Source organism: Oreochromis niloticus, linkage group LG17, assembly GCF_001858045.2.
Source record: "Oreochromis niloticus isolate F11D_XX linkage group LG17, O_niloticus_UMD_NMBU, whole genome shotgun sequence".
NCBI classification, from domain to species: Eukaryota; Metazoa; Chordata; class Actinopteri; order Cichliformes; family Cichlidae; genus Oreochromis; species Oreochromis niloticus.
Genome location: NC_031981.2, coordinates 3,359,879 through 3,387,281, shown reverse-complemented (window position 1 = coordinate 3,387,281; position 27,403 = coordinate 3,359,879). Strand labels below are relative to the sequence as shown.

The 27,403-nt window shown below is 42.0% G+C and overlaps 2 protein-coding genes and 1 long non-coding RNA gene across 4 annotated transcripts in view; 2 read left to right on the top strand and 1 right to left on the bottom strand.

The window, feature by feature from the left end:
* syn3 (synapsin III) overlaps positions 1-27,403 on the top strand; it is a 129,486-nt gene that overhangs the window by 34,378 nt on the left and 67,705 nt on the right. For both annotated transcript variants that reach the window (XM_005451810.4, XM_019346992.2), the window contains exons 4-5: positions 8,180-8,271; positions 26,900-27,056. In XM_005451810.4, coding sequence (XP_005451867.1) covers positions 8,180-8,271; positions 26,900-27,056 — 249 coding nt within the window. The remainder of the gene's footprint in view (positions 1-8,179; positions 8,272-26,899; positions 27,057-27,403) is intronic.
* Positions 11,090-17,456, bottom strand: LOC109195211 (uncharacterized). Its single transcript, XR_002056904.2, has 3 exons — positions 17,233-17,456; positions 11,669-12,166; positions 11,090-11,546 (listed from the first exon to the last, which is right to left on the bottom strand). It is a non-coding gene; the product is annotated as an uncharacterized LOC109195211 (long non-coding RNA).
* On the top strand, positions 17,491-19,572 carry LOC109194546 (protein ZBED8-like). The gene is made up of 2 exons (XM_019346991.2): positions 17,491-19,409; positions 19,558-19,572. Exon 1 carries the CDS (start codon positions 17,504-17,506, stop codon positions 19,400-19,402), a length of 1,899 nt encoding a protein of 632 aa, XP_019202536.1. The 5' UTR covers positions 17,491-17,503; the 3' UTR covers positions 19,403-19,409; positions 19,558-19,572.

Sequence of the window (27,403 nt, the reverse complement as noted above, 5' to 3'; positions counted from 1 at the left end):
GGCTCGTACTTGCCCATGACATAGGGCATGTGGGGAGAGCTTTCAGAAGACGGATGGTTTGGTGTGTAACTTGCTGCCTTCTGTTGCTCCGTTGCACTTAGCATCTGTCGTGAATTTCAGCCGTCAGTGCCTCAGTGGATTATTTCACTGTTGCACAAGGTGGTAGCTATTAGCAACAAATACCTCTCTGTGGTGCATATGAATAGTCCACTGTACTTCAGGCTTCTCAATTGCATCAGCATGGGATTCAGCCGAGCTTATCGAGAACGACGAAAACATTAAACAAAGTATCTGCCCCGCAACTACTGTATGTTCCCCATGTGCTGAGTCAAGTCACGCAGTTTTGTTCTGACTGCAGCGTAAAAGTGAACAGCTCGACCTCAAATAATAAAAACAGCACCTCACATGCCAGATAATGTGGGATTAATAAAACTGCTATATTTATGTAACGTTTTCTATTCAGAGTTGTGTTTAAACTAGGTTTTGGTTTGTCAAGGTTTTTCCCCTTTGAAACCAGAGATGTAAAGCAATAAAAGAAGCAGTTTGGAGCAGAAAAACATCTATTTTGAGGTGAAAAGAAATCGCACAATTGGAGATGGGGATAGTGAGATTTTATCAATAGCCACTGGGGAACAACAACAAAAAGAACAACTGTTATCGGTCGGGGTTAAAAGAAATATAATGGGCATTTGTGGAGAGGAACCATAATAGTTCAGTTGGGTCAATCATGGCTTAGATCTACATAAACTGTTCTGAAGAACATTTTAATGATTTATCTTTTATTTTGCCTTCATGATTCCCTCTAATACCGGAATATAGCGCTGAAACTGCTTTAGCCTCTCATACTTAAAATGACATTCAGCTGCGTTCATCACTGACACTTGAAGTCACGATTCAGCTCTTATCATCTCCAACACTTAAGATTTAAGATTAAGCTGTATTTATGTCTTGTACTTGAAATGACACTTCCACTACCTTTATCTGTTTTATATTGAAATAAAAAATCCACTTCATTCATTTCCTCTAGTTAAAATTACACTTCAACTGAAGACTCATCTGTGTTTAGTCTTCCACTTGAAATGCTACTTTCACTGCTTTCATCTGTTTTTAACTGGCATAGCTTCCAGTTTGTCTGTATCAAATGACACCCCCACCCCATTCCTTCATTTTAGCTGAACTGACTTTTTACCTTGCAGCTCAACAACTGTTTCATTCTCATTTAAAATGCCAAATTACAGTGAAGCTGTGACACGTTTCAGTTGCTTTCATTACTCAGGGTTACTGTCACAGTGAGCTGTGTGGCAGGCAGTGGTCGGACTCACGTAGAACTCAGAGACAGAACACACAGCTAAGGTGGAGGCGCAACAACGGGCAGGGAAAAACACAGGGCTTAAATACATACTGGCGTATTCAGGGAATGGGAGACACAGGAGGGAAACACAGCTGGGATAATGCACTCATGACGAGACACGGGGAAGCAGAACTGAAACCATAAACATGGGACAAGGACTACCAAAGTAAAACAGGAAACTGAGACAAAGCACCAAGACGCAGACTAGACACTAAGACGTGGAAACAGGAACCTGAAGCACAGAGATGATACAAAACAAAAACCACAATCCAAGGACTGAAGATGTAACATAAGCAGAAAACCATAAATCATAATGATAATCAGAACTATCAGTTCACCAATAAACACAAAGCACTGGGTCCATGACCCAGTACAGTGACAGTTACTGAGACTTCACTGCTTATGCTGAAGATGACAGTTCAGCTCCTTTCAGTTTGTCTTGGAGACTCACAAACTTAGACCCAAAATTTCCATTGCACTTATTACACTTCAAATAAATTCAGACAATTTCAGCTTTAATACTTCAACTAATCTTTGGTTTGCTCCTTCAGTCAAAACTGGAAATCATGAAATATTTTATGTAAACTTATCAAATGTTTTCACCTTCAAGAAAGAAAAAAAATTGTCGTTCTGGACATTTTTGCAAATCAAAGATTTAGGTGTAACATGGCTGGTCTGTTTAAGTTGTTTTTGATTCAGGACCAAGCAAAAGGCACCTTAACCACGTGAAAGTTAATGACTTTCCTCAGTCCAGATCTAAAAATACCAACAAAGATTCCAGATGAGCTGCTGTCAAATGGTGTTTACTGTACTGTCCTTGGGTTCATGTAACTTGGCAAAGTTGACAGAGTGCACAAATAAATACTTCTTGTTGCCTTTTACCACAGTAGTGTTTGCCTGGTATGAGACTTTATCAGTCAGGAAGAGGCTGTATCTGATTCAAAGGCCAATTAGACGTTAGCTGTGTGCTAAAAAGAAGAAAAGATCACAAGTTTGTATTGCAGTGATGAAAGTAGTAGAGTAGAGGGAATGACAATGAAATGCAAAGTGCAGAAATTCAAACAAGCTTAAGTAAGCAAGATTTGTTGATCTCAGCTTTGAGCCATAGTTAAACTTAATCATAAATCAACTTTCTCTCCAAACTGTGTTTCTGCTATAGCAGTTTGACGGCACACCATTCTTAATTCAGCCTGGATGCAGGTCAACAGATGAGAAGAATCAGTTCTGGAGGCAGTTGTCCTGTGTATCACTTCCTGTTTTCCTTTCCCAGGGCAAGAGCTGTTCCAAGACAAGTGTCTGAATGTGGTACCGTGATGGTAACCATGGCACTGTGAAAAGCCTCCTGCCCTGGCTTCTGGGCCTGTGCCCTGTACCAGCTTCTTCATCCATTACTACCCAGTGACACTGGCTGTTAGCACTCCTTTTAAATGTAACCAGCCAATTGGAGATGGCGTGTAATTCTTGAAGCTTGCCAAAATGTTGCCCACTCTCTGGTTTTATCAGGTCGCCGCACAAGCCACTGTAGGCTCTGGTGTTTGGGATGGGATTTGTTTAGAAGCAGCACGGTGCATTAGTGCGTACATGTGCATGGGAGTGTCACGCAGTCAGTGTGCATTTGGGTGTGTTGTGCATTTAGGAGCCTTTCTTGGCACGGCATGTGCTGCAGAGCACACAGATGTTTCTTTTGGGAATGGGTATCAGTAAGAGGGGAGCTGAGAAAAGAACCAGAGCCAAATACATGTCCTTCAGGCACAGTGAGCATGAGTGGCGCCTCGTTGTCCCTGAAATAAGATTATGGTATTTATTCGCCCCCTGCTCTTCCTCTGAGAGTGCAAAACAATAAATAAAAAGAGGTGGGTGTTTCTTTTTTTCCCTCCCTCTCACTCTTGCCCCTCCACCCCCACCCCCACCCAAAAAAACCCAAGCAGTTTTGTTACTCAGCAAATTCTTTTCAAAGGAAGTTTACTCCCCCATACAAGGTTTACATGGGCCACAGAGCTATCCTATCCTGATAATATTCCTTTTTATGTAGATGAAAGCCCATGTCAGTCTCAATAAAGCTTGGCAATGCCTCAGATGAAAAACGCAGCTTGAGGATGTCCAGATACCAATTTGTTTAACTAGCAATGCAAATTAGCTGGAGCTTATTTGAGCAGAGGCCTCACTCATTGTCCACAGTTGAGTTTATGATGGCTGATCTGCATGAGATGTGTTGCCCTGCCTGTCTGAAGTGCACAAAGTACGTTTTTATTGCAAATATTTCACATAAAGATAACAATGTACTACCAGAAATTCATCCCTGTAAGAAATAGTAAAAACATCCAACAAAGATTGAGATATGACCCTTCAGTTGACCCATCTACTATTTGCCAAAGCCTCAATAGAAATGGTGTCAGTGGAAGGTTAGCTGTCAAAAAGCAATTCTTAAGGAAGGGAAACAGCAGAATATGCCAAATTACACAAATACTGGACTGAAAATGAGTGGCATCAGGGCCTTATGGAGTTATGAATCCAAATGTTACATTTTTTGGTTAAAATCACCATTAATATGTAAGAGAAAGGTAAAAAGGTCTCTGCAACCATCAAATGACAGTGAAGGCTGTCATGGTTTTTGGCTGAATTCATCCAGTGGGGATCTTATCAAAACTGATGGAAGAATGAATGCAGAAAAATACTGCTCTGGAAAGCAACTGATTGGCAATAGCTTCACGTTTTGGCCTGACAGTGATTCCAAATCTAGTTCCAATCCAGTGAAAGCATACAGGGATCGAAAAAGACCAAATGGGACACTATCAGTCATGGACTGGCCTCCCCAGAGCCCGAACCTTAACATTATTTAAGCAGTGTGTGATCATCTCGATAGAGAACAGACCAAACGTTGACTTTCAAGCTTGTTAGAATTGTAAACGAAATCTGATATTCACTCCTTTTTTTTGTCTGTATTGTTGTCTCTCTAAGGGGAAATGTCTTAGCTGCTAAATGCCCAATTGTGTTTTTGTAATGTGTAATGAATTTGTGATTTTGTCAGAGTTCTCCACTGGTAGAATAAAAGCAGTCTACCAATGACATTGCGAGTTAAAAAAACAGCAAAAAAAAAAAAAAAAATGGTTTGCTGACCATTCTTGCAATTCAACAATACAATATATATTATATATAACAATATATATAGAATACAACTTTCTCCATGCTGTGAAACTGTGACATACCTTAATGCAGATTTGTCAGACCAGCTGCAAAGTGTTTCTTGCATCTAACAAGTCCATGATTTAAACCGCCAGCCCTCTGGTCATAAACGTATTTCTGTGATTAGCTGAATGCCATATGTCATTAGCCATGTGCTATACATGTGTGCTGGGATTTATTCCAAAGGCCAGATATCACTGTGGGAAGGTGTTTTTCACCCCATCAGTGTCCTTGGAAAACGTTTGAATTGTAAACATAAGAAGAATCTTTTCAACTGAATTGACCACAATCCGAGTTTTAAATCATTAAAACATCACGCTGCGAGAAAGCCAAAGTTTTTTTCATAATAATAATAATAGTATCTTCAGATGTAGCCCATTAGGTGTGCTACATATTGATATAATTTCTGGGTCCGGCTCTCCAGCCAAAAGCAGTGTTTTTAGTATCTGGTCCTCGTGCCGTAGTCATGCAGCAGTTAAAGCAGAGCTGAGAACCAAACAAACGCTTGGCTCTCTGTTTGACACTTTTGTGAAATGGTTATGAAATGGTCGCTTGGTTATTATTTCATTTTTGCTCACCGAGCCACAGCCGAGCCACAGCTGGCTCGGGATTAGCATACCAGGAAATGCAGCCGTGTTTCCTGTGAAATGTGGCGCTCGAGAGTCGACCACGTCACTTCAGATTGACTCTTTGCTTTTCCACAGAGAGCAGGCTACTTGTTTAGGGCCCATTTAATCCGCTACTTGAGTGTCATGTCTCATACTTGGAACTGATGTGACGACTAGCAAACGGCAGTGTTTCGTGTCTGAGGTCAACCGACTGCTGTTTAGTGTCCCTCCAGGGGCGCTCTGTACCTGCGGCAGATGGACGTTTACGGTGACACAGCTTGACAGACTCTCCTCTGAGGAAAAGCAGAGAACATGTTCAGAGTGAGGAATGAGGTCTGACAAACGGGCTGGAGCTGCATATTTAGGGAGTAGCTTTGGTTATATTACGCAGACATATGTAGCGTACTATTGTTTCTGCTGTACAATGCAGTTTAACTCTTAATATATGTGACTGCAGTAGCTGTAGGGGCACCAATGACTGTAAATATGCGTTGTTTTTTAAGTGGATATGATGACTGTATTTGTATGAGAAGGTACAGCTGGAGAGTTTTTAGCTAATTCTAGCTAGCACGAGTAATTCACTATTATAAACACAAAGGCGTATTAATGTTGGCTAGCAAAGAACAGAAATGTATTTACTTGACAAACTTGCTCAGGAGGTAGAGAAAGTTATCTACGTATTGGAAGTTTGGTGTTTTGGTGTCTGGGTGTTGCAGTGTGTATGCCAAAGTGTCTTTGGGTGAGATACTGAATGGCAATGACTCGAGATACTCTCTGAGGCATTCATCGGAGCATGAGTGCATGTGAATTGGATGAATGAAGCATGTCGTGCACTCAAAGTGCTTTGCTCCGAGTTGTCAAGTAGAGTAGAAAAACTACATAAGAACTAGTCCATATACCATTTAATTAGAGGATATGGGAATTCTTGGGGAGAAAATGAGGCCCAAGTGGAGCTGAACCACAATTTTTGGTTGCTTTTTAAGTCCTGGAGTTTGCCATATAGATGAATGCCACAGTTGACAGTAAAGGTCTAAGCATAACTTCATGACCATTCATCTAATGGTTAGAGGTAGATATACACTCAGCAGAACCTTTAGTAGAAACTGGGTTGGATCCCCTTTTGTGTTGGCAGAGATTCAATAAGATGCTGAAACATCCTTCGGAGATTCTGCTCCATATGGACATGATACCATCACACAGTTGTTGCACACCCATGATTCAAATCTACTGTTCCACTCTCTGTTGCTCTATTGGATTGAGATCTGGTGGTTATTTGAGTACAGTGAACTCCTTTACATGTTCAAAAAACCACTTTGAGATGTTCTGAGCATTGTGACATGGTGCATTGTCCTGCTTTAAGCAGCAGTCAGAAGATGGATACTCTGTGGTCATAGAGGGAATGGCATGATTAGCAAAAATACTGAGATAAGCAGCGGCATTGAAACAATTCTGACTTGGTAGGAAGAGGCTCAGTGTGCCAAGAAAATATTTCCCACACCATTACACCACCAGCAGCCTCAGCTGTTGACTGAGCAAACAAGGCATGCTTTCATGTTGTTTATGCCAAATTCTGACCCTACCACAGCTATTAGGTCACCAAGGTCGGGACCTCTTTTCCAAAACAAGACAATAAAACTGAGACAAATCAGTGTTCATTTGCCACATGACTTTTAATTTGAAAATTTTATGAAGTCCTTGCCTGTCCTACAGTCCCTCTCACTGGGATGTATTGAGAAGGTTAGGTTGATAAATCACCCACAAGGAAGGATAATAGGTTGATTTAGGAGCGATGGGCGAATCAGAGGCACAGTAGGGCCAGAGCCACTGAGTAAGTAACTTTTTCCATTGTGCAATTTTAGTTTCAATATTTACTTTCAGTATTATGCTATACATATAGCTCACATTTCTTTTTACTCCCACAAAAGAAGGAAGATGATAAAATACAGTCTTTTACAGCTTTCAAAATTTCTGCTTTTGATTGTGTCGCAGCTCTGGGAGCCAGTCTCCTCTGATGTGTAGCCTTTTCTGGTGGTTATTAGAGGTGCTACACCTTAAACATAAGATATTAACAGTAACAAATTTGGACCTCATTGATTTCTAAACCTGAGCATGATGCTGAACGTGACATACATGCGCAAATCCAAAAGGCACATTTGTTGTCGTTTTCCCATTTTAGCAGGTTTGCCTGGGTTTTGTGTAAGTTCTGGTCTACAAAGAGTTTTTTTGTGAGCTTTTCTTTGCCTGCATATGTGCTGAGGTCATTCTCTAATGGTTGGAGCTTGTTTGGGGAAAGGAACGTCTGATGTACCTCTGACCAGCATCACTGAATGGTGCAGTCAGAAGTATGCGCACACCCATTAATGATGTTATGGTATTCTGGCACACGCTGGAGTAATTTCCTATTTCCTCATTGCTGTCTAGCTGCAACACAGTTTCTTATTATTTTGACAATTTCTTTAGGAAACCTTGAGAAATCCTTTGTAGTAACTTGGTTATCAATCTGACAGAATTACTCTTACTCTACTCTGAAGTTTGGTCCAAAGCAGTAAACATGAATAGATTTATGGGCTGTTGTGACAATCAGTACAAGGAAATTTGAACCATCCCTCCTAATCGTGCACAAAGTCCATTCCCAGAAGTCAACTGTCGCCTTTCCTTCTGAGTATTTCTGGAAGTTTGACTGAGTCATTAGGTAGCCAGGCTACGGCCTTTCACAAGGCCCTCACTGTCCAGGAGGCCACTGACTGGGAATAACTCAATTAGCCTTCTCTCACCAGCTCACTCTGTCACTCTGTCTTTTGCTCACTTCCATGCAAGTGCAGAAATGTAAAATGGAAGTGAAAGAGTGTGTTGTAGCACTGTCTTGGTGGTTGTTGGTACTTTTCACAAACAACAAAAAGTCAAATTTGAATGCAGTCTAACGCAGTGCCCATATTTCTTCCAGCTTGCAGACATTGATTCAAAGGGACTGTAAAATGTTCTCTGTTTGTGCATGTTGTTGTATGATCTTGACATGCCTTGTCTTCGTTACCTCTAGGCAGAGTTCTCAGAGATCAACTTGGCTTCCTACGTTAACTCGGGATGTATGGTGGACATGCAGGTCAATAAAGGTGGCACCAAAGTGATCAGGTAAGACGCTCGAAGGGAAGTCGTTTGAGGCACTGACCCATTCAATATATACTGTGCCACAGTGAGCCTGCACACTTCTTTTCTCTCAGTGCTGTTAAGCATGGCTCTGTGTTTCAACCCCCCTCCCCCGGCATGAGTTCGACTCTGTAAAATCAATGCTTTAATGCGATTTAGCCTTTGAAAAAACTAAAAACGGCTTGCTTACTCATTTTTAACCTTGCAGGAAAATCTGTGTGACAGTGGAAAACTGTTTAATCTTTTCACTTTGGTCACAGTTTTCATGTGCTTTTGAGCTTTCTTTTATCTCTGGCTCTCACAGCGTCACCGTGAGGTTTTTTCACCCTGCAAATGCATGTTAAACAAGCAGGAGTTGTAGCTAAGTGACCGAATTAGAACTCTGGCAAAACTGACGCTTCTACTTGTACTAGTTTTTTGCATAAATGTTTCTAAATAACATGTAGACCTCATGTTGCTTTTACTTCATGAAACCTTTCAGTACAGCTGTTGATGATGGTGACAAGCTTGGACTCCACACAAGTCATGTCTTTGGTATTTTTAGTGAAGTACTGAGCAGTTGGGTCAAAAATGAAAATATTAGCAAACTTTTCATTCTTTAGTTCGCAAGAATGGCGTCTCTTCCTGTAGTACTGGTTTAATTTTAGGAAAACTTGCACACAGTGATCAACGAATGGCTCTTGACCAAACGTTTGTTCGATGTTAAGGCCATGTTTGTTGTTTTATTGACCCTGTTCCAAGAATCACAAGAATGGGCTCCTAAAAGAATCGGTCTGGATTATGATTAATTTCATAAATGAAATGTATGCTGTGAGATAACATTGCCTCCAGTCTAAACCATTTCCACATGGGACAGGATTTAGTCTTAGTCTTAACTAACCTCTAGAAACCCATGTACAAGCATAAATCCAACTTAATTGTAAGTTAAGATTTTTTGCTGATGCATGGCTAAGGCTTCATACGTACAGTTCTATGATTGCCGTTGTTGATATTACACCTCTGTCTACTTATTGTTCTTCCGTTTTACGCCTTACTTACATAGGTTGTAAGTAAGCAGGCTGATTGGATGAATTCTGTCAGTAATCATAGTTCCTCATTGAGTAGCACCGAACTGTTCTTTGGATGAATAAACTGTAAACTGATTAAAATCTGTTCATTGTATAGATCATAACCAATGAAAGCTAATTTTCAATTTCATTAAATAACACATTAATTTAAAAAAGAAATTGAAACACAAATTTACAAATCATATATCAGTTCATTACAGTACAGTACAAACGTCTTATGCCACCTCTCGTTTCACAGGTTTATTCTCTAAGGCCTCAGTCACAGCCTAGAGACTGGGCGATGACTGTGGGCCTGTGTGGCTCGTGCCTGAGACACTTAACACTGACCTATGAATCAAGCATATAAAAGACAGACTGAATTTCTAGGGGTAAGCCAACAAAGCTTCATCAGAGAAGGTCAGAAATGAAAGAGTGGGTGTTAAGAAGCCATTCTTAAGGAATGACTTCTGTAAAACTGTAAAACACGGTGAAGGCTGTGTCATGGCTTGGTGCTGTATTTCAGTGAGTGGTGTTGGTAATTTTGTCAAAATTGATGGGATTATGAATGCAGGAAAGTACTATCCACCATGGAAGTGGATTTACTAAGGAAAGACTGATTGGCAGTGGCATGACAATGGCTCCAAACACACTGCCCGTGCAGAAAAATCAAACCTAGATAAAGACACAGGAACAGAATCAGTAAAGGGCTGGTCTCCCCAGAGCCAGGACTTCAATATTATTAAAGCAGTGTGGGATTGTGTTGACCGAAAACGGAGCAAACTCCAAAGAAGAGCTTTGAATGACCCTCAAGAAGCCTGAAGAACTTTTCATGAAGACTTTAATGATGATTTAAAGAAACAAAAAGAAAGCTAGCCTAAGAGAGTCCAGGCTGTGATACAAAATCTGACAAGTTAAATGTGGTGCCGAATATTGACTTTCAACCTTGTTAGAATTGTACAAATCTGTCGATTTGTGCATATTTCAATAAATTTCTGCACCTGTTTCCCATTTTGCAAAATAGAAAAAAAGATGGACAGCCCAAGGTTTTTGCACAGTACACTCCAAGCAGTAGAAGATGGACTTTACATGTTGTGCTTATGCAGTATAACAGGACAAATAGCCATTGAATGTACCAAGCTCTGACCTGATATATCTGTGTGCATGAAAATCAAACATATTAATCAGTTCATTCATGGATTTTTTTGGCTCTTTAATCTGTTTTTATCTCTTAAGAAATTCAAGTTTGATTTGATATTTTCATATTTGAAGTGTGGCGACAGTTATATTTCATGGAGACTGTATCTTAACACAAAATGTTTGTCATCTGGTGAGTATGATGACAGTTAGAGATTAGCAGGGCAGTCATGTAATCTTGAAACTGTCTTTATACTTTCAACTGCGACTGCAGTAAAATCCAAGCAGTCAGCAAAATTACAGATGCTGACTTGAATTGACTTGGCTGTCTGAAATGTATTTTTCCCTGAGTTTGCTTTGCCGCCAGAAGTGAGGCTTTATTAGAGGGTATAGAAATACAAAGTGTCCTTTAAATATTTGTTTTTGTCTTTGTTGTCAGCGTAACGCAAACAATATCAGTGCTGAGATACATTTAAATATTAACACGAGTGATGAACACACACATGAGGAAACTGATTTACTTTCCGTCCATATGACCTTGACTAGTAGTAAAACACTGGAGTAGAACACTGTAGATATAAATGTAATCAAATACATTTTATTGAGCTATTTACAGCTGTTTATAACTGTTTACAGTGAAACAGTGAAGCAAAATGGAGGGAATGAGGCTAGTAAAGGGTATTGTGTAAGGAAAAAGGGGGGTAAAGGATCAAGGTGTGATGGGGATACAATCAGAGGTGTAGGATTCTGGTTTGTCTCCTGAATCCTTCACACAGTTTCCTGGATGTGGTGGAGGTATGGGAGAGGGAGAGCTGGGGCTGGAGGGTAGAGGCAGTTTCTGAGAGGGATGAGTTAGGGGAGAGGAAGGTGGAGAGGGGAAATGGTAGGAATCAAAGTTTCTTTCTCCTCACTCCTCCTTCTTTCGTTGTCTTTCCTCTGCAGTTTCCTCTTCCCTCCATCTCCTCCAAGTCTTTTCCTTCCTTTCTTTTCCTCCTCTCCTCCCTCCTTCTTTTTCTCCACCTTTTAAGCTTTCTGATTTTTGTGCCACGACCTCTTCCTGTTCCTTTTCTAAAGTGCAAGCTGTTTGACAAAAAAAATGTAAGTTAAAGATTCTGTATTAAACTGTGAAACATTCTGAAACCAGCTTTTGGGATCCAACGGAACATTATTGTGAAATCAAACGATCAGCTCAGGCTGCGAACCTGAAGCTGTTGGATCCTGCTGATGAGGAGTTTTGTCTTTTTCTGCCTCTCTTGCTCCATCCCACTGATTCCCTTCATCCAGAAATTCTCAGAAAGAACGTTTCTCTCGTTCTCCTCCTGCCGGACTTTGGTTATGCAGGATTCCTCCTGCCGAGCAACGTTATCTAAGAGCAGCTCAGGCGCCGTTCCATTCTACTTCTTTTCTCGCAGTGGAGGAGGCCAGCGTGCGCTTTCATCCGAGGTGTTGGTTTTTCACAGATTTTTCGCTGACCTCGTCTTTTTGTGTGAGGTTGTTATGGAGCTGTCTTACCTTTGTTTCATGCCCATCTTCTTGGATAGCGATCTTTTCTTTGAGAGAGCTGTGTTCCTCATTTAGAGTTTTCATTTCTTTTATTGTTGAGGATCCTGCGTCTCTTAGCTCTTGCACGGTTGCTGATTGTAGCAGCTGGTTTGTGGGTTGCTGCTGACTGAGTGCAGTGTTGTCTCAGCTGATGCTCGCTGTAAAAGGCAGCACAAATGTGAACTAGGCCTAATGCCTGAAAGCATAAATGTAGCTATTGCAAAAATCCAGCCTGATTCTTATCATTAGATACACATAAAAACACAATGTGTCTACTTATGTATGCACCACATTCACTCCAGCACGCCACATACTGACACTTGGCTATAGGACCTGCTGTTATCCAAGGACAGCAAATGTTGCCACATGGGATTCTTAGGTTTCTTATTTCCACACTTACACAGACATTTCTTTAAATGTGGATTTTTCCTCGCTTGATTTGAAACACAAAAACTCAAGAAATGATCTCAAGCTATTTCAAGTTCATGGCAGAGCGACAGGTGGCGCTATAATGCACACTGTGAAGAAATGTTGCCAATCAAAAACCTGCAAATGATAACATGGCACATAATGTGACATCAAAAAAGGAGCTAAAGGCACCTTTGAAGATGTGGAATTAAATCTCAATTTTCCATATCCACATGTAAATGCAAAAATGGAGTTTTGGAAAATCTTCACCCTGGTAGATTTTCACAAGCGATCCAAAATGGCGTTTATATAAACTTTCCATAACACCTATGCCACTGCAGTAGCAACGCAGGATGAGAAGCACGTTAGCTGTTGCATTTGACAAGATCCTTAACCAAGATCAAGATTTGGCAAGAAAGCGATGACGCCAACCTGGTGATTTGGCCAGCTGAACCTTAGTGTCCAACAAATGCAGGTAGAGGCACCTGATTAGTCTTGGTGCTTTATGGACTTCCTGCCTAAACATAGGAAATGTTAAGAATGCCGGTCTGGTGTCATGTTGTGAGGACAGCAACCTCACCCTCAACACTGATAAAACAAAGGAGATGATTGTGGACATGAGGAAGAAGAAGAGGCCTCACCAGCCGTTGCTTATCCCTGAGCGTGAAGTGGAGAGGGTGAGCAGCTTTAGGTACCTGTGCGTCCACATCAGCGAGGACCTCACCTGGACACTAAACACCACACAGCTGCCCTCTCTGCAGAGCATCTACCATCGCAGAGTCCCGAGGAGCGCTGCCTCCATCCTCAAAGACCCCACACAGCCCCACCACGGACTGTTCACACTTCTCCAGACGAAGGTTTAGGTGTGAAATCCAGAACATCCTGACTCAACAACTCCGTCTTCCCCACTGCTATCACACTCCGGAACAGCTGACCTACCTCAACTGCAATTTGCACTTCAGACACTTTGCACACTAAGTTCATTTTGCACATTAAGCTCCTTGTGTATGTTTCTGTTCTGTGTCCTGTGTACTGTTTGTTTGTATATGTGTCTTTCTGGCTGCTGTTACAACCAAATTTCCACCTGTGGGGCAATTAAAGGATTATTCTATTCTATTCTATTCTATTCTATTCTATTCTATTCTATTCTTGTACATCCATCTACATCGACATCTGCATACCACACTTGTCTTCCCTTACTTATTTTGTACTTATTTATTTATCTTCCTTTATTTTTATCCATATTTCTCTTTATTTATCTTGTTCTTTTAACCCTTACCCACCTTGGCATTTGTGTATGGACAGCAAAGGAAAAATTTCATTGCACAGAGAAATGCTATTTCTTCTGTACATATGACAATAAACGCTTTGAATCTTGAATCTTAAGTAGTAAGTAGTAGACCCATAGGCACTCCAGGGCCAGGACGCGATGTGTCTCAGTGCTTCCTCCCCTCACTCAAGTGAAGCTGAGAACAGAAAAGCAGCCGAACACCCAGGAAAGCAGATGACTGATTACAGATCTTCCTTGCTGAACTTAAGCAGAATCTTCACTGAAACAGAGGAGCTGATGCTTCAGTTCAAACGGCCTGAGGCACAAAATGAAAAGTAACTGTCCACATACTTACGAACTGAACTCTACATATCACTATACACGGCGTGCAACGTGGCACAAGCTGTACAGCCTACAGTAGAGCAGAGTGACACCACAAGGTACAGTAGTTCTGGCATTTTATTCCCTGCTGCTCTGCTGTAGTCAGCCCTTTGGCTTCTCTGCTCTCTGCTGCCAAAACCTCCAGCCAGGCTGCTCGGCTCAAAGTGGGAACACTGGTCGCGGCAGCCAAAGTTTGATAAGCCACAGAGCAGCGTTCCTCTCCTCTGCCATCTTCACAGAGCTCTAACTGTGGTTAATAAAAGCAGATGATTCATTAGTGGTGATTAATATTGGGCTATGGGGACGTTAACTGCTGGCGATTGAGTATTTTATTGAGCTTCTTTTACTGTTGCACTCACTGGAAGTAGTTTGGGGCTGGAGCCAGATGCTTAAAATATAAATGTACAATTAGAGTGGACGTGGAGGATTGAGAAGCGTTGGCGTGCTCTCTGTAATGTAACACTGAACCTCCATCGTGGCGAGGATCACAATTTTATAAAAAATATTTTACTAGTCTTGGAGGATCTAATTAATACTTCTGCACACATTATTATACCCTCGAGGACACTGATACTTGCAGTAACACTAGATCTCACTAGTGAACCACTCCAAAGGCCCTTTTACATAAAGTTCAGCAAATACATTTAGTAGATGATGAAATGGTGAGTATTATTAACCCACTTAGCTCCAACCAAAAGCAGCAGTTGTATGGACAGAATAGCAACGACATTCAGAGTCCAACCAGAACCTTGTAGATTAGAAAGAGCAATTCAGACGTTCCTCCATACTTAGTGATGATAACTGCAAAAAGACACAGGTACTCAGCAGCCTCACTTTAATGTAGCAATATAACTGAGCTGTACTCGTGGGTGCAGATTGGCAACATGTTGCCAATCTGTCTGTGTTTATAAAGGAGTGGGTTAGGATTGTTCGATATAACGATATATATCGGATGATAATATGAACACCTCTATCGTTTCATATTATACCCTTTTGTTTGTTTCGTGGTGTCGCAAAATAAACTGTTTACGTGAATATGTTTTCACGGTTTTGATGGTCACTGTAGTAGCTATGTTAATTTCTTAAAGTTCTCTTTTATGTATTTATTATTTATTACACTACGGACGGACAAGCGAATGTGTTTACACGTTGTCATTAGCAACAATAACGGTAAAGCCGGCGTGTGGCTTCGCCGTCCGCTTGTTTATTTTCCACATAAACCTTTCACAATAAAGCTGAAGATCGTGTTGAGATTTTTCAAAATAAACTGAAATGATATACATTATTGTCAAACATCAAATTTCAGAAGATGCATCAAACAAATTACCTCAAATGAAAACATGAAGTAATGATAAATGGCGCTTATAGTAACCACATGGATGCAGGGACAGAGAATCCCAGCATGGCCAGTGAAGATGAGGCAGAGCCAGTTGGCTCCAAACAGAAGGACCAGTCAAAACAAATCGAGGACTTTATTCCTAAACGAGGGGCTACCTCTGTAGCATGGACATGGTTTGGTTATGAAAAGTCTGACACGAACCAGAAAACTGTACTATGGAAATTATGCCGCAAACCGGCCCCCACCTCAGACTCAAACATGGCAAAATAAATGTCTCATCAGGATATGAGATTTTGGTCATATCGCACATCCCTAGAGTCAGTAGTTATTTGCAAATCGTTGCTAGTCTGTCTGGGAGTGATTGCAGTCAGTCCAAGTTGGAATGCAATTCTCTGGAGATTGGTTGTCCTGTGCAGGCAACCAGAGGGTGGGGCTATTTTACGAGCAAAGAGGTGGGTATTTGGATAAAAGGTTATCCTCTAAGCCAGGGGTCGGCAACCTGCGGCTCTTTAGTCCTTATACTGCGGCTCCGCTTGGTTTGGGCAAATAAATTAGAAGTATTTAGCTGAAGTGTATTTTATTTATGTTAGTTCTTTTTAACTTGTAGTTCTAAATTGGAAGATTATTGTGATATTGAAATATAAAAATAAAATGATATTCTATTATTTTTTCATCGCTCAAAATAAGAGTCACACTCGCGGAAGCCGGTATACCCGCCGAAACGCCGTGCATTTATCGAGACTTTCAACCCCAGGTAGGCCAATTATGGATCTTCGGATCCACATTATGTCAGCAGCTGTTCTCCACCGTGAACTATGTTAAAGACAAACACCGTTCACGCCTGACAGATGACAGCTTACAGTCCTGCGTAAACTGACTTTGTATAGCCCCGATTTGCGGACTCTGTGCGCAGAGGTTCAGGAGCAGAAGTCCCATTGTAAACATATCACGGCAGACCCGACGATGTTTCCATGAGCATGCTTTTGAGCATCTCTTTATTGAGCACTTTTCACACACGGTTGCTGTATGCATACAGCCGGCTGTAGCTTTTCAGCTCACAGCCCGACAACACAACAGCACAGATAGCGCAGACTTTAAGGCAGCGAGGCGTGATTGCGGGTGTCGCTCAGGTGCGTCCGCCTCCCCTGCAGCGGCGCTGCAAACCACGCCCCGCCGCACGCATTAACTAGGTAAAATACATATTTAGGCAGAATTTTGCAAATATCTATTTTTCATTTTTCAGCAGCATAGTGCTTTTTTCCAATTATTTTTTAAGAGTCAGGTCAAGGCTCCAACAGCCCAAAGGGGATATAAGGGTGGGGCTGACAACAGTTTTTGTTTGCTACATGGATCATTTTAGTTCAGGTTGGTGTCTTTCCTTTTATTATATTTCTTTAAGAGTTCAAAATGTGTTGATTACATAAATATAATGTAATTTTCTCTGTAGCACTTCATGGATTTCATAAGCAACACACTTAAGTTGTTCACACAAAGCATAAAGATAAAAAACAATATATACAGTGTTATCTTCATTTTAGATGTCAAAAAGTATTTGCGGCTCCCAGTGTTTTCTTTTGCGTGGAAACCGGGTCCAAATGGCTCTTTGGGTGTAAAAGGTTGCAGACCCCTGGTCTAAGCTAATGTTGGGCTCGAGTGTCCTCAAAATCACACTTTCCCTCTGTTAAGTTTGATTACATGCTGACATTGCGTGAGAGTTTATTCGCTAAGTGTCCCACTTCAAAGAAAGTTTCACTAACGCCAGCGAACAGCACCAAAGACAGCAGCGCTTACCAAAAGAAAGGTTCCGGATATTCTCAACAACTCACCTCAGTATCGCTGTCTTTGGTCAGAATTGAGCTTCACTGACTCACTGACAAGTTTTACAGCGTTCTCCAGAGACATGGACACCTGACTCTAAGGCAGTGGTTCTTAACCTGGGTTCGATCGAACCCTAGAACCCTAGGGGTTTGGTGAGTCTGTCTCACGGGTTCGGCAGAGCCTCCACCGCGGAGTTCGCAGAGGTCCAGACACACCCGAATTATCGTGTAAATTTGTGATGACACTCCCCCTTCTGGCCATCACTGGCTGCAGACGATCATGCTACACTGCTTGGCCAATCAGGGCTGCGGGGAATGTAGCGCGCGCAGTAGTCAACATGTGAATGTCGTGGTAGTACTAAGTGTGATTTTTTTTTTTAACATTTTAATCCATACTATGTCGGGCAAAAGAAGAAAGTGGTCGGACGAATATGTACAATATGGATTCACATGTATCACGGAACGTGATGGGAGTGAGCGTCCTATCTGCATGATTTGCAATGCCAAGTTGAGCAACTCTAGTCTCGCACCAGCAAAACTAAAGGAACACTTCTTGAAGCTGCATGGAGACGGGGAATACAAGAACACAACACTTGCTGAATTCAAGGTGAAGAGAGCCAGATTCGATGAAAGGCCCACTCTGCCTGCTCTTGGATTTGTACCCGTTAGCAAACCGATCCTCACAGCATCATACGAAGTTGCTTACCTGATCGCAAAGCAGGGCAAGCCACACACCACTGGTGAAACACTCATGAAACCAGCTGCGTTAAAGATGGGAAATCTGATACTCGGAACAGCGGCCGAAGGTAAATTATCCCAAATTCCTCTTTCAAATGACACCGTCAGCGACAGAATAGAAGACATGAGTAAAGACATCTTGGCTCAAGTAGTCGCCGATCTGATTTCAAGCCCGGCAAAATTCAGCCTTCAGCTCGATGAGAGCACAGACGTTGCTAATCTAAGTCAGCTTACTGTTTTTGTGCGCTATGTGAAAGACGACATGATAAAAGAAGATTTTTTATTTTGTAAGCCTCTTACAACAACAACTAAGGCAGCCGATGTGAAGAAGCTTGTGGATGACTTCTTCAGAGACAACAATCTTTCATGGGACATGGTTTCTGCAGTTTGTACGGACGGAGCTCCAGTCATGCTGGGAAGAAACTCTGGTTTTGGTGCGCTAGTAAAAGCCGATGCACCACACATCATTGTGACTCATTGTATTTTGCACAGGCATGCATTGGCAACAAAAACCTTGCCTCCAAAAATGGCAGAAGTATTAAAAACTGTGGTGGAATGTGTGAACTATGTGCGAAATAGTGCTATGAGGCACCGCATCTTCAGTGAGCTGTGTAAAGAAGTGGGCTCTGAATTCGAGGTACTTCTGTACCATTCTAATGTTCGGTGGTTATCCCGGGGACAGGTGCTGAATCGTGTTTTTGCCATGCGTGTGGAATTAGCCCTGTTTTTGCAAGAGCACCAACACTGTCATGCAGATTGCTTCAAAGATCCTGAGTTCATTCTCATTTTAGCGTACATGGCTGATATATTCGCAGCTCTCAATCATCTCAATCAGCAGATGCAGGGTGGTGGAGTCAATATCATAGAAGCGGAAGAACACCTGAAGGCTTTTCAAAAAAAGCTAACGTTATGGAAACGGCGAACAGAGAACAACAACTTCGCAAACTTCCCCCTTCTGGACAACTGTGTAAGTAAGATCGAAGATGTGTCTGGAATCGGAGATATTTCTGTATCCACGGAACTGAAGCAAACAATTGCAACGCACTTAGATGAGCTTGCAAAGTCTCTCGACAGATATTTCCCTAAGAGAGTCATATCCAGCATGGGTGAGGCAGCGTTTGCTGTTGAGACAGCAGATGTCAATGATGAATACCTTGACGAAATCATTGAAATTCAGCAGAGCCAGGTTCAACAGCAACTCTTCAGAACAACAACGCTCTCAACGTTTTGGTATCCAATTATTGCTAAGAAAGCCCTGGATTTTTTAATACCATTTGTTACAACATATCTTTGCGAGCAATCCTTTTCGACGATGCTGGACATAAAAACAAAGAAAAGGAACAGACTTTTCTGTGAAAATGACATGAGAGTGGCACTTGCCAAGGTGAAGCCACGCATATCTGAACTGGTCTCTCAAAGGCAACAGCAGAAGTCACACTGATTTGCAGGTATGTAATTTGTTGTAAGTTCATGCATTGTGTTGGTTTTGTTCTTTGAACAAGGTGATGTTTATGCACGGCTCATTTTGTGCACCAGTAAAAAACATATCTATGTCTTGAATTTGAAAAAAATAAATAAAATTATTTTTCACTAAAGAGGGGTTCGGTGAACGCGCATATGAAACTGGTGGGGTTCGGTACCTCCAACAAGGTTAAGAACCACTGCTCTAAGGTAAACAGCGGACTATGTACTCGAATTGGGGGCAAGAAAACTGAATTCAGCTGCTACCAACCTAAAAGTTCACGTTTCTATTAACCATTATACTTACCCATAAGCATTTTGTTTTTTTCAGGGATGTAGTCCTTTAAAATGTCTCGATGCATGTTCAATCATCCAGGTAAGTAAATCCCAAAAGGTTGATTCTGTTCATCTGGACGTTTTCAGTGGGAGAAACGTTTCATCACTCATCCACTTCTAGTCACATGTCATTGCTGTGATTGGTCAAACTTTGCTTAAGTCCCTTCAGCGGGCATTACACCAGACTTGTTTAAGCAAATTAAAAGATAAAAATGTCCTGTGGAATCTTTTTGTAGATAAACAATAAAGTTTACACTTTATGTTTCTCAACAACAACAAAAAAAACCAACCTGATCAATAACTCCACTATTTAAAATGAGCTTATTTAAAGGATGTAAAATATGGTATTGTTATTCATCACCAAGAGCCAAAGTGAGGGCAGTCATGGGTAAATACATATACATACAAATTATCACGTACTCGTTTGGGCCCAAATTGCAGTTCTGTCATTTTCTGTCAATGAAAAACATAATTTTGGATGAACTGTCAGGGCTGGAGGTGATGAATCGGTTTCAACATTAGATCCAGTCTTCTCTTTAATTCTGCGCTTTTTTCACTCTCTGTCTGAAAAGGCTGAATTGGCTCGTCACATTCCTCGCCATTCTCAACCCCACAGATGGACAGGGGGAGGGAGGCCGCCAGATTACATTAGCAGATCCTTGTCCTGTTTCTTTCTTTCTCTCTCTTTTTTTTTTTTTTACCCCCTCCTTTTATATAATTTTCTATGCTGAGAGCTACCCGCCAAAGAGGGCCACCCCCGCTTCCCTTTCCAAATCCCTTCTGCACATATAACAAGACTCTCCACCTTTGGTTACCTCAGGTGACAATTTACAATTTAGACCACACAGAGGCTGTTCACACACGTACACACACACACATTGGCTAGCAAAGAGTCCTTAACATCCCGCCCCCCTTCTGCTTGACCCCCTTAAAAACCCATTTTAATCAGGGAAGGAACTGTCTACCCAGAGCAGCCTGAACACTTAATACCTCAAACAGGTTCATCTTGTTACCGAGCAAATAAATCCCGCTCACAGACACGCTGAGTTGAGACGTGGCTTTAGGAGGCCTGAGGGTGGTTTCTTTTGACTGCAGTGAAAGCATGCAGCGGCCGTGAGGCCCGATCCACCATCTCTGCCTTTGTAATATAGCCATGAATACAAATGGCCCCGCTAATTCACTCAAACTCCTAACAACGCTCATTTCCCCTCCTGCCAGAGGTCATTTGGCGCTGTGTTCCTCTCGCAGCTCCTTTTCCTCATTACATCTGCCTCCCGTGGGACTCCTAATCTTCAACGACTAAACATTCTCAAAATTGCGGCACGCTAAAGTTACTCCCACTCCTGTTTAGATTTAACACGTGTGAAGTTTTATTTTTTTGGTGCTGGGCCCCGTTTCTTTTTTTGGGTTGTTTTCTGTGTGACCTCAGCGTCGTGTCAAGATCAGCCTCGGATTGCGAGCTCAGCTGGAGACAATCCAGACCTCTGGCAGCCCTGACAGCAACTTCCCAGGATCTGAGATGCTGCCAGGTCACTCTGGTGCCACCAGGCCTGGAGCCACGGCCGCAACCACAAGGAGTCCTAGAGTCAGACTTGGGGACCACAACAAGATGCTAGGCTACAGGGAGAGACGGGACACAGAGAGAGAAATAAGAGTTCTGCAGAGCCTTTGGATATGGTAGCGTCACGTGTCCTGTCCTTAGTAAAAATCCAAAACAGCAAACTGAATGAATTGTTTTAACTTCATAAAAGTGGCTTCATTAATTATTTAATCTCATCAGTGTTCAGGTTCACGTTTTTGCTTCTGCTGTTTCAAACTGTTTTTAGTTGAACAGAGATTTTCTAAAACTCAGGAACCTTTTCTGTCTGTGCTGCACTCGAGTGCAGTGGGTCCTCTGAAATGTCCTGCAGCTACAGACGCTAACGAGCGCTGTGACAGGACATAAATTTTATTAGCAAATAATTCATTTTATTGTATCGATCACTTATAGCTTGTTTTAATCATGCAATCTCTAACGTGTTAAGCTAACTGTGTTTTTCAGGATTTGAGGTAAGCTAATTGGCTCGCAGATCCAGCATTTTGGCCATTATCTGTTTTTTTTATATAGTGACCAAATGTGACTATATTCTGATGAGGATGCAAACGTCGGGACCTCTGAGCTAATACTAGCTATTGTTATTAGAAAAATGCGCCTGCAGTCCACAGATTAAACGTAACGCTAATTTTGACTAGCGAAAAGCAAAGTATACTCGCCAGGGAAACAGAAAAGCCAGCTCCAGTGGTTTCCAAAGTGTGGACTGGTGCCCCCTGATGGGGCGCAAAAAGTACTGCATGTGGGCCGCAGTAATACAAAAACTGAAATTCAGTTTGAAATTACTCACAATTATGTACATTCACATATTTATATAAATGTATATATTTATGCAAAAAGCAAATTAAAACTGGTAATAGGAGGGGGTTAGTTTGTGATATCGCTCATTACTCCGACCTAAATTTACTGCTCTTGGGGGTGGGTCACTCATTCGCTTTAACACTTTGAATATGACTGGTAGCATTAGTGGTTTTTAGCCAGCACCCTGTGTTAGGTTCCCATTGACGTAAGGAAAAACTGCCTTAGAGTGTTCAGTCAATCCTGAAGAAGAAAAAGTGGCAAAGTGGCTATACCTCATGAAAAATGTAAAAGTTGTAAAGAAAATCATCTGTCCTGTAGTTGTCATTAAGTAGGAAATTTTCCCCATATATACACATAAAACAAGTCTGAAGTGCGTCCTCCTAACAGGAAAGCACAGACTTCTCTCTAAGGTGCATTTCCCTCTGATGACAGGGAGCCAGCGCGGCACAATGCACCATTGTGTACGAGCGCTGTGCTGATCCTCGGTATGTACTGTTTGACATTTGTGGCATTCCCGCCGAGTTCTACCCCGATTATGCTTATCAATGAGAGACAGACTGATGGTGGAAGATAAGGCCCTCACCAGCTTTTGAATCAGCCACAGGACCGTTTCGAGAACAAATGTTCCCCACAATTCAGACATCCCTTTGGAGCCTATTAGAAGGTCAGAGATTCTGTATGATAAATGGATCTGGAGACCAAACGGCAGCATATTGTCCTGAGTTTTGAATACTTTCCTGCTCCAAGAATGCTGATGAAAACATCCTGTTGGCGCTGTTGTGCGGTATATTTTATGATGGGCTTACGTAACCGCCAGGCTCGCTGTGTATTCACAGCCACTATAAAGTGGAGTGTCCTGTTTTAAACATGTTTATCTGTGCTTTGAGATTTACCTGCCTTGTGCTATAACTCTTTCTGTCACATAGAATTTGCACCTTTTCTCACTGGAGCAGTGGAAACGCAAACACAGCACAAGCTCATAGAGTTGGCGGTGTTTTTTTGGGTTACTCATGAAACAGATGCAGAGCAAATATTACTTTGGAGATGTTAGTCTGTCAAATTAGTAATCGCTCTTCTTCTGGGTCTATTTTCTGTCACCTGTTCCAAAGGGAAATATTTTACTGTTGGAGCAACTAAATGTTCCCCTGTGTTCCCCAGCTAGCTGTTGACCTGTGTTTAAAGGGTTGTATGATGGATCTTAGTCAGATCAGAGCTGGAACAGGTAACAGAAATATTAAATTCAAAACCTGTAAAGCCAAAGCAACCAGACGTGAGATGCTGAAACTCACCCACAAAGCTGGGGGAAACTGCAGAGTCAGGCAGTTTTTCTCTGTGGGTTCGTCACTGGGAGCGGCTGCATTCACGAGCAAGGAGTCATGAGATGGAGATGTTGACTTAAAATAGTGTCAGTAGCAGCTCCCAAACATTTTCTATGACTTATAATCAGCACATACTTTAGCTCATATTTGCACAGAGCTGCTGTTGTGCAGTGACACCTCCCTGTTTTGAGGGTTTGTGTGAAGTGACTGTAAGAGTGACCTGTTGATACTGGACAAGTCACCAGTCTATAGCGGGCGAACACGGAGAAAGCAGGACGCCCTCAAACTCTCACATCCACAGCTAGAGCCAGATGAGAGTCACCAGTTAACCCTATCATGCTGTGGGAGGAGCACCTGCACAGACAGGTAGAAATAACATGCACGCGCCACACAGAACCACCCAGTCGCTCCTGGTCTGGCTTACTTTACAAATCCTGTCTTATCTGTGGGCTTATGAATCCACAGGGATCCTTTCTGTCCTCGGCTCCTAATCTATATCTGTGCTCTTCCCCCATCAGAGCCTCTTATTAGCCTTTTATTGCACTGTAACCCATTCAAAGGCCACATTAGAATATCGCCTGTGAAGCGGTGAGTCTCGGGGGCCCGAGGTATTCGCATCATAAAACATAAACGTGCTGCTTCAGGGTTAATCTGTGGCTCGCGGGAGGCAGTGCTTTAACAGGACGAGTCTGGGTGAAGACACACAAAAGCAAAGTTAATGGGTGACAAACTTCAGTGATGCTCTGCTGCTCCAGGGCACTGCCTTCATTAACTCTAGCCCAGTGAAATCCCACTGTGCTGAACGACCGCTGCGTCTGCCTGTTCTGTTATAATCAAGTAGTGTAATCAAGTATGTTGTTTGAGGCTAATAAGGTGTACCTTGATTAAACTGCTCGTGCACAGTTGTAACCACAATGGAGTTTGCTTGGAACAGCACGTCCTGTGTTTGGGAAGCAGTCGATTCTGGTCGGGTTCTGGGCTTCAATAAACAGCTCCATCCAGTATAAATAGCAGCCTTTGGTCTGTTGCCACTGTGGCCGAGCGCAGCAGCAGGGAGGAACAGCTGTAGTCGCTCTGTCGCCGAGGACAGATCACTCCTCAGCCATCCTGCCAGTCTTCTCTGTGCAGTCTAACATAAGCAGCGCTTGAGGACCACAGAGTCTGCTGCAGGGCCTTGCTATAATTTCAGCCCTCTGCCTACTGCACGCACCTGTGTCTGTAACTGGAGGTAATCCAGCGGCTTGCTGTGTACCTTTGTGTTCTGTTTTAATAAGTCTAAGTATTCGTCACAAGGGAAATGTGTCAAAAGGCGTCTCCCTTAGCAACAAAGAATTTTCCCACTCTGTTGTTTCCATCAGCTTTATATTGCCTCAGTGTCTTTCATTGTTTTGGTTTTATATCCCACAACTTTGTTTGGGTTTAGTCTCACCGCTCTCATCAGCTTGGTTTCCACCTGCAGCGGGCCGATGCTTCCTTTAGAAAAATCATGTCAGAGCATGTTAGATTTGGTACTAACCATGGAAACATGAGTGCGAGGATTTTACCAGTCTCAGTCTGCTGAATCTTTGTTTCAAAGCCACTGGAATCTCACAAGTATATACAATGTGTCATTTTACATTAGTGTCATTATGTTCTGGAAATGGGTAAGTGAGTCTCTCACGACCAATTTATTAAATATGGACACTTTTGCAGGTCTTGTGTCGCACAAAAGTGTGTACAAGCCAGATGTCACTGTATGATTGAGATCAATTTTAGAGCCTGATCAAATTAATGGGCGGGGCTGATATATTAGCTGATATTAGCTATTTGCCAGTACGTGTGTATCGGCTTTTATAACGGCTGATGAATAAATGAAAATTGGAAAAAGTAAAGAACAGGCAGGAGAAACGCCCTTATGAATGTCGATGTTGCACAATTTGTCCACTAGAGGGCACCCTGCAACATCCCGTATGGTTAGAACACAAAAACCTGATGCTCCGAGCAGAGAGCGGCACAGCGTAAACTATTAATCCGTAACTCGTTGTCATAATAAAACAAGATCTTTTTTTAAACTTCATTGCCAAAGTAAGGACTCAGAAATTCACATAACAAATGTTTATTTCCCATGTCTGGAAAAAAAAAAAATCCCCTAACATGTCAGATTTTCAAATAAGCAAATATTGGTCTTATATTGGCTGGGCTCTAATAAATTTTACATCAATGTAACAATTGGCAGGAACATTTGTATAGAACTTTAAAGTTTCCAGGTAAATAAATAAAAGTCAAACTGAATTCCCATTGTTACTATGAAATGTGGGCTAGTTTAAAAGAGGCTTTCAGGTGGGTGATGGGGCACTTGGCCCTGATCCCAGAACAGTGTGTGAAAAGGAAGGATTAGGCTGGGTTAATTGGATAGATGGTCCAAAAAGATTAGGTGCTGCAAGGAGCCTTTCTTTACCCCATCAGCTCGATGCACTGAGCAGCAGAGGGCCTGACTGTAAACACAGCGTCCAGATATAGTGTGTTAATAATGTGCCAACAGAGCTGTCAGCCTGCAAGGAGACACTGTGCTGGAGATACTTGCCCTCAGTGCTGTTAGGTTAGGTGTTAAACAGGAAGTTGATTGTTACATGGAGGAGTGGGTGGATGGTTCTGATCCGCCAAAAGAGTCAAATTTTACTCCACCTGTTGGGTCCAGTTTACATGATTATTAAAAAACTTTTCTGGCACATCAGGCACTTTAAACAGCTGTACTCATAAACCAGTGCTATCAGAATATGTGTATGTGTGTATATATACATACACATATATATGTGTATATATATATATATATATATATATATATATATATATATATATATATATATATATATATATATATATATATATATATATATATATATATAAAGAGAAGTACTGGACAAACTAAACTGGATCCTATGATGACACTAGTTGAATATTTATCAGATACCATGGTAACTTTTTTGTCCAACAGTTTTTGATACAGTTTACTTTTGGTGAAAAGGAAATCACTGAAGTCAGTAGATGTCTGTCACGTCTGGGTGCAAAAGCTTGCAAAGCTCTCATGGCAGTGGGTGTTGATCAGTCAGACCAGGTACACTGCTTCCTGCTTTTTCTGAACACTCAAAGCACACGACGTAGTCATTAAGGACATGTATAACACAACCACTGTGAAATGCAGGCTAGGAGGAGCCCGGAATTAAACCACCAACCTTGCTCTACTTATTGAGCCAAAGCTGCCTGGAATCCTTTCCTACTCTAACCCTACTCTAACCCTCCTTTCCTACAAATTTCCCACCTGTGGGACTAATAAAGGCCATCTTATCTTATCTTATCTTATCTTATCTTATCTTAAACAGCCTAACTGTATGCGTAACCTTGACAACGGGCCCAGTTTGATGGTTCCTTTTCCATATCCGTCCTGCTGCAGGTCCTTCAAGCCAGACTTTGTTCTGATTCGCCAGCACGCCTACAGCATGATTCCCGGTGAGGACTTCAGGAATCTTGTCATCGGCCTCCATTTTGGCGGCGTCCCAAGCGTCAACTCTCTCTTCTCCATATACAACTTCTGCAGCAAACCTTGGGTGGTAAGCGCTCCATAACTGCTCTCTTTGCTCTACTTCAACCCACACAAAGGTGTCGCAAAGTCCCTCCCTCGGCAGCTGCCTCCGACTGATTTATTTGTGCTATTAAATGGAGCTGCAACACCTGTGATTGGAGCCAGCCAGCAGAGCGGGCGGCCTCCGCCACCACGTGTTTTTAGTCACGGTGCTGAGAGAAGCTACAAAACTGCAGTGAAAAGTATGTAGATGCTTGGCTTTGAAAGAGGTCATAAATTTAGGTTTAAAGCAGGAAATATGCAGCGCAGTTTTGTTAAATGTGCCATTCTTCACTACATATTTACAGTTCTGTTACCCATTTTACAAAGCACACG

Coding starts and splice junctions, on each gene's coding strand:
- LOC109194546 (XM_019346991.2), top strand. CDS start 17,504: ATGCTACACTGCTTGGCCAATCAGGGCTGCGGGGAATGTAGCGCGCGC.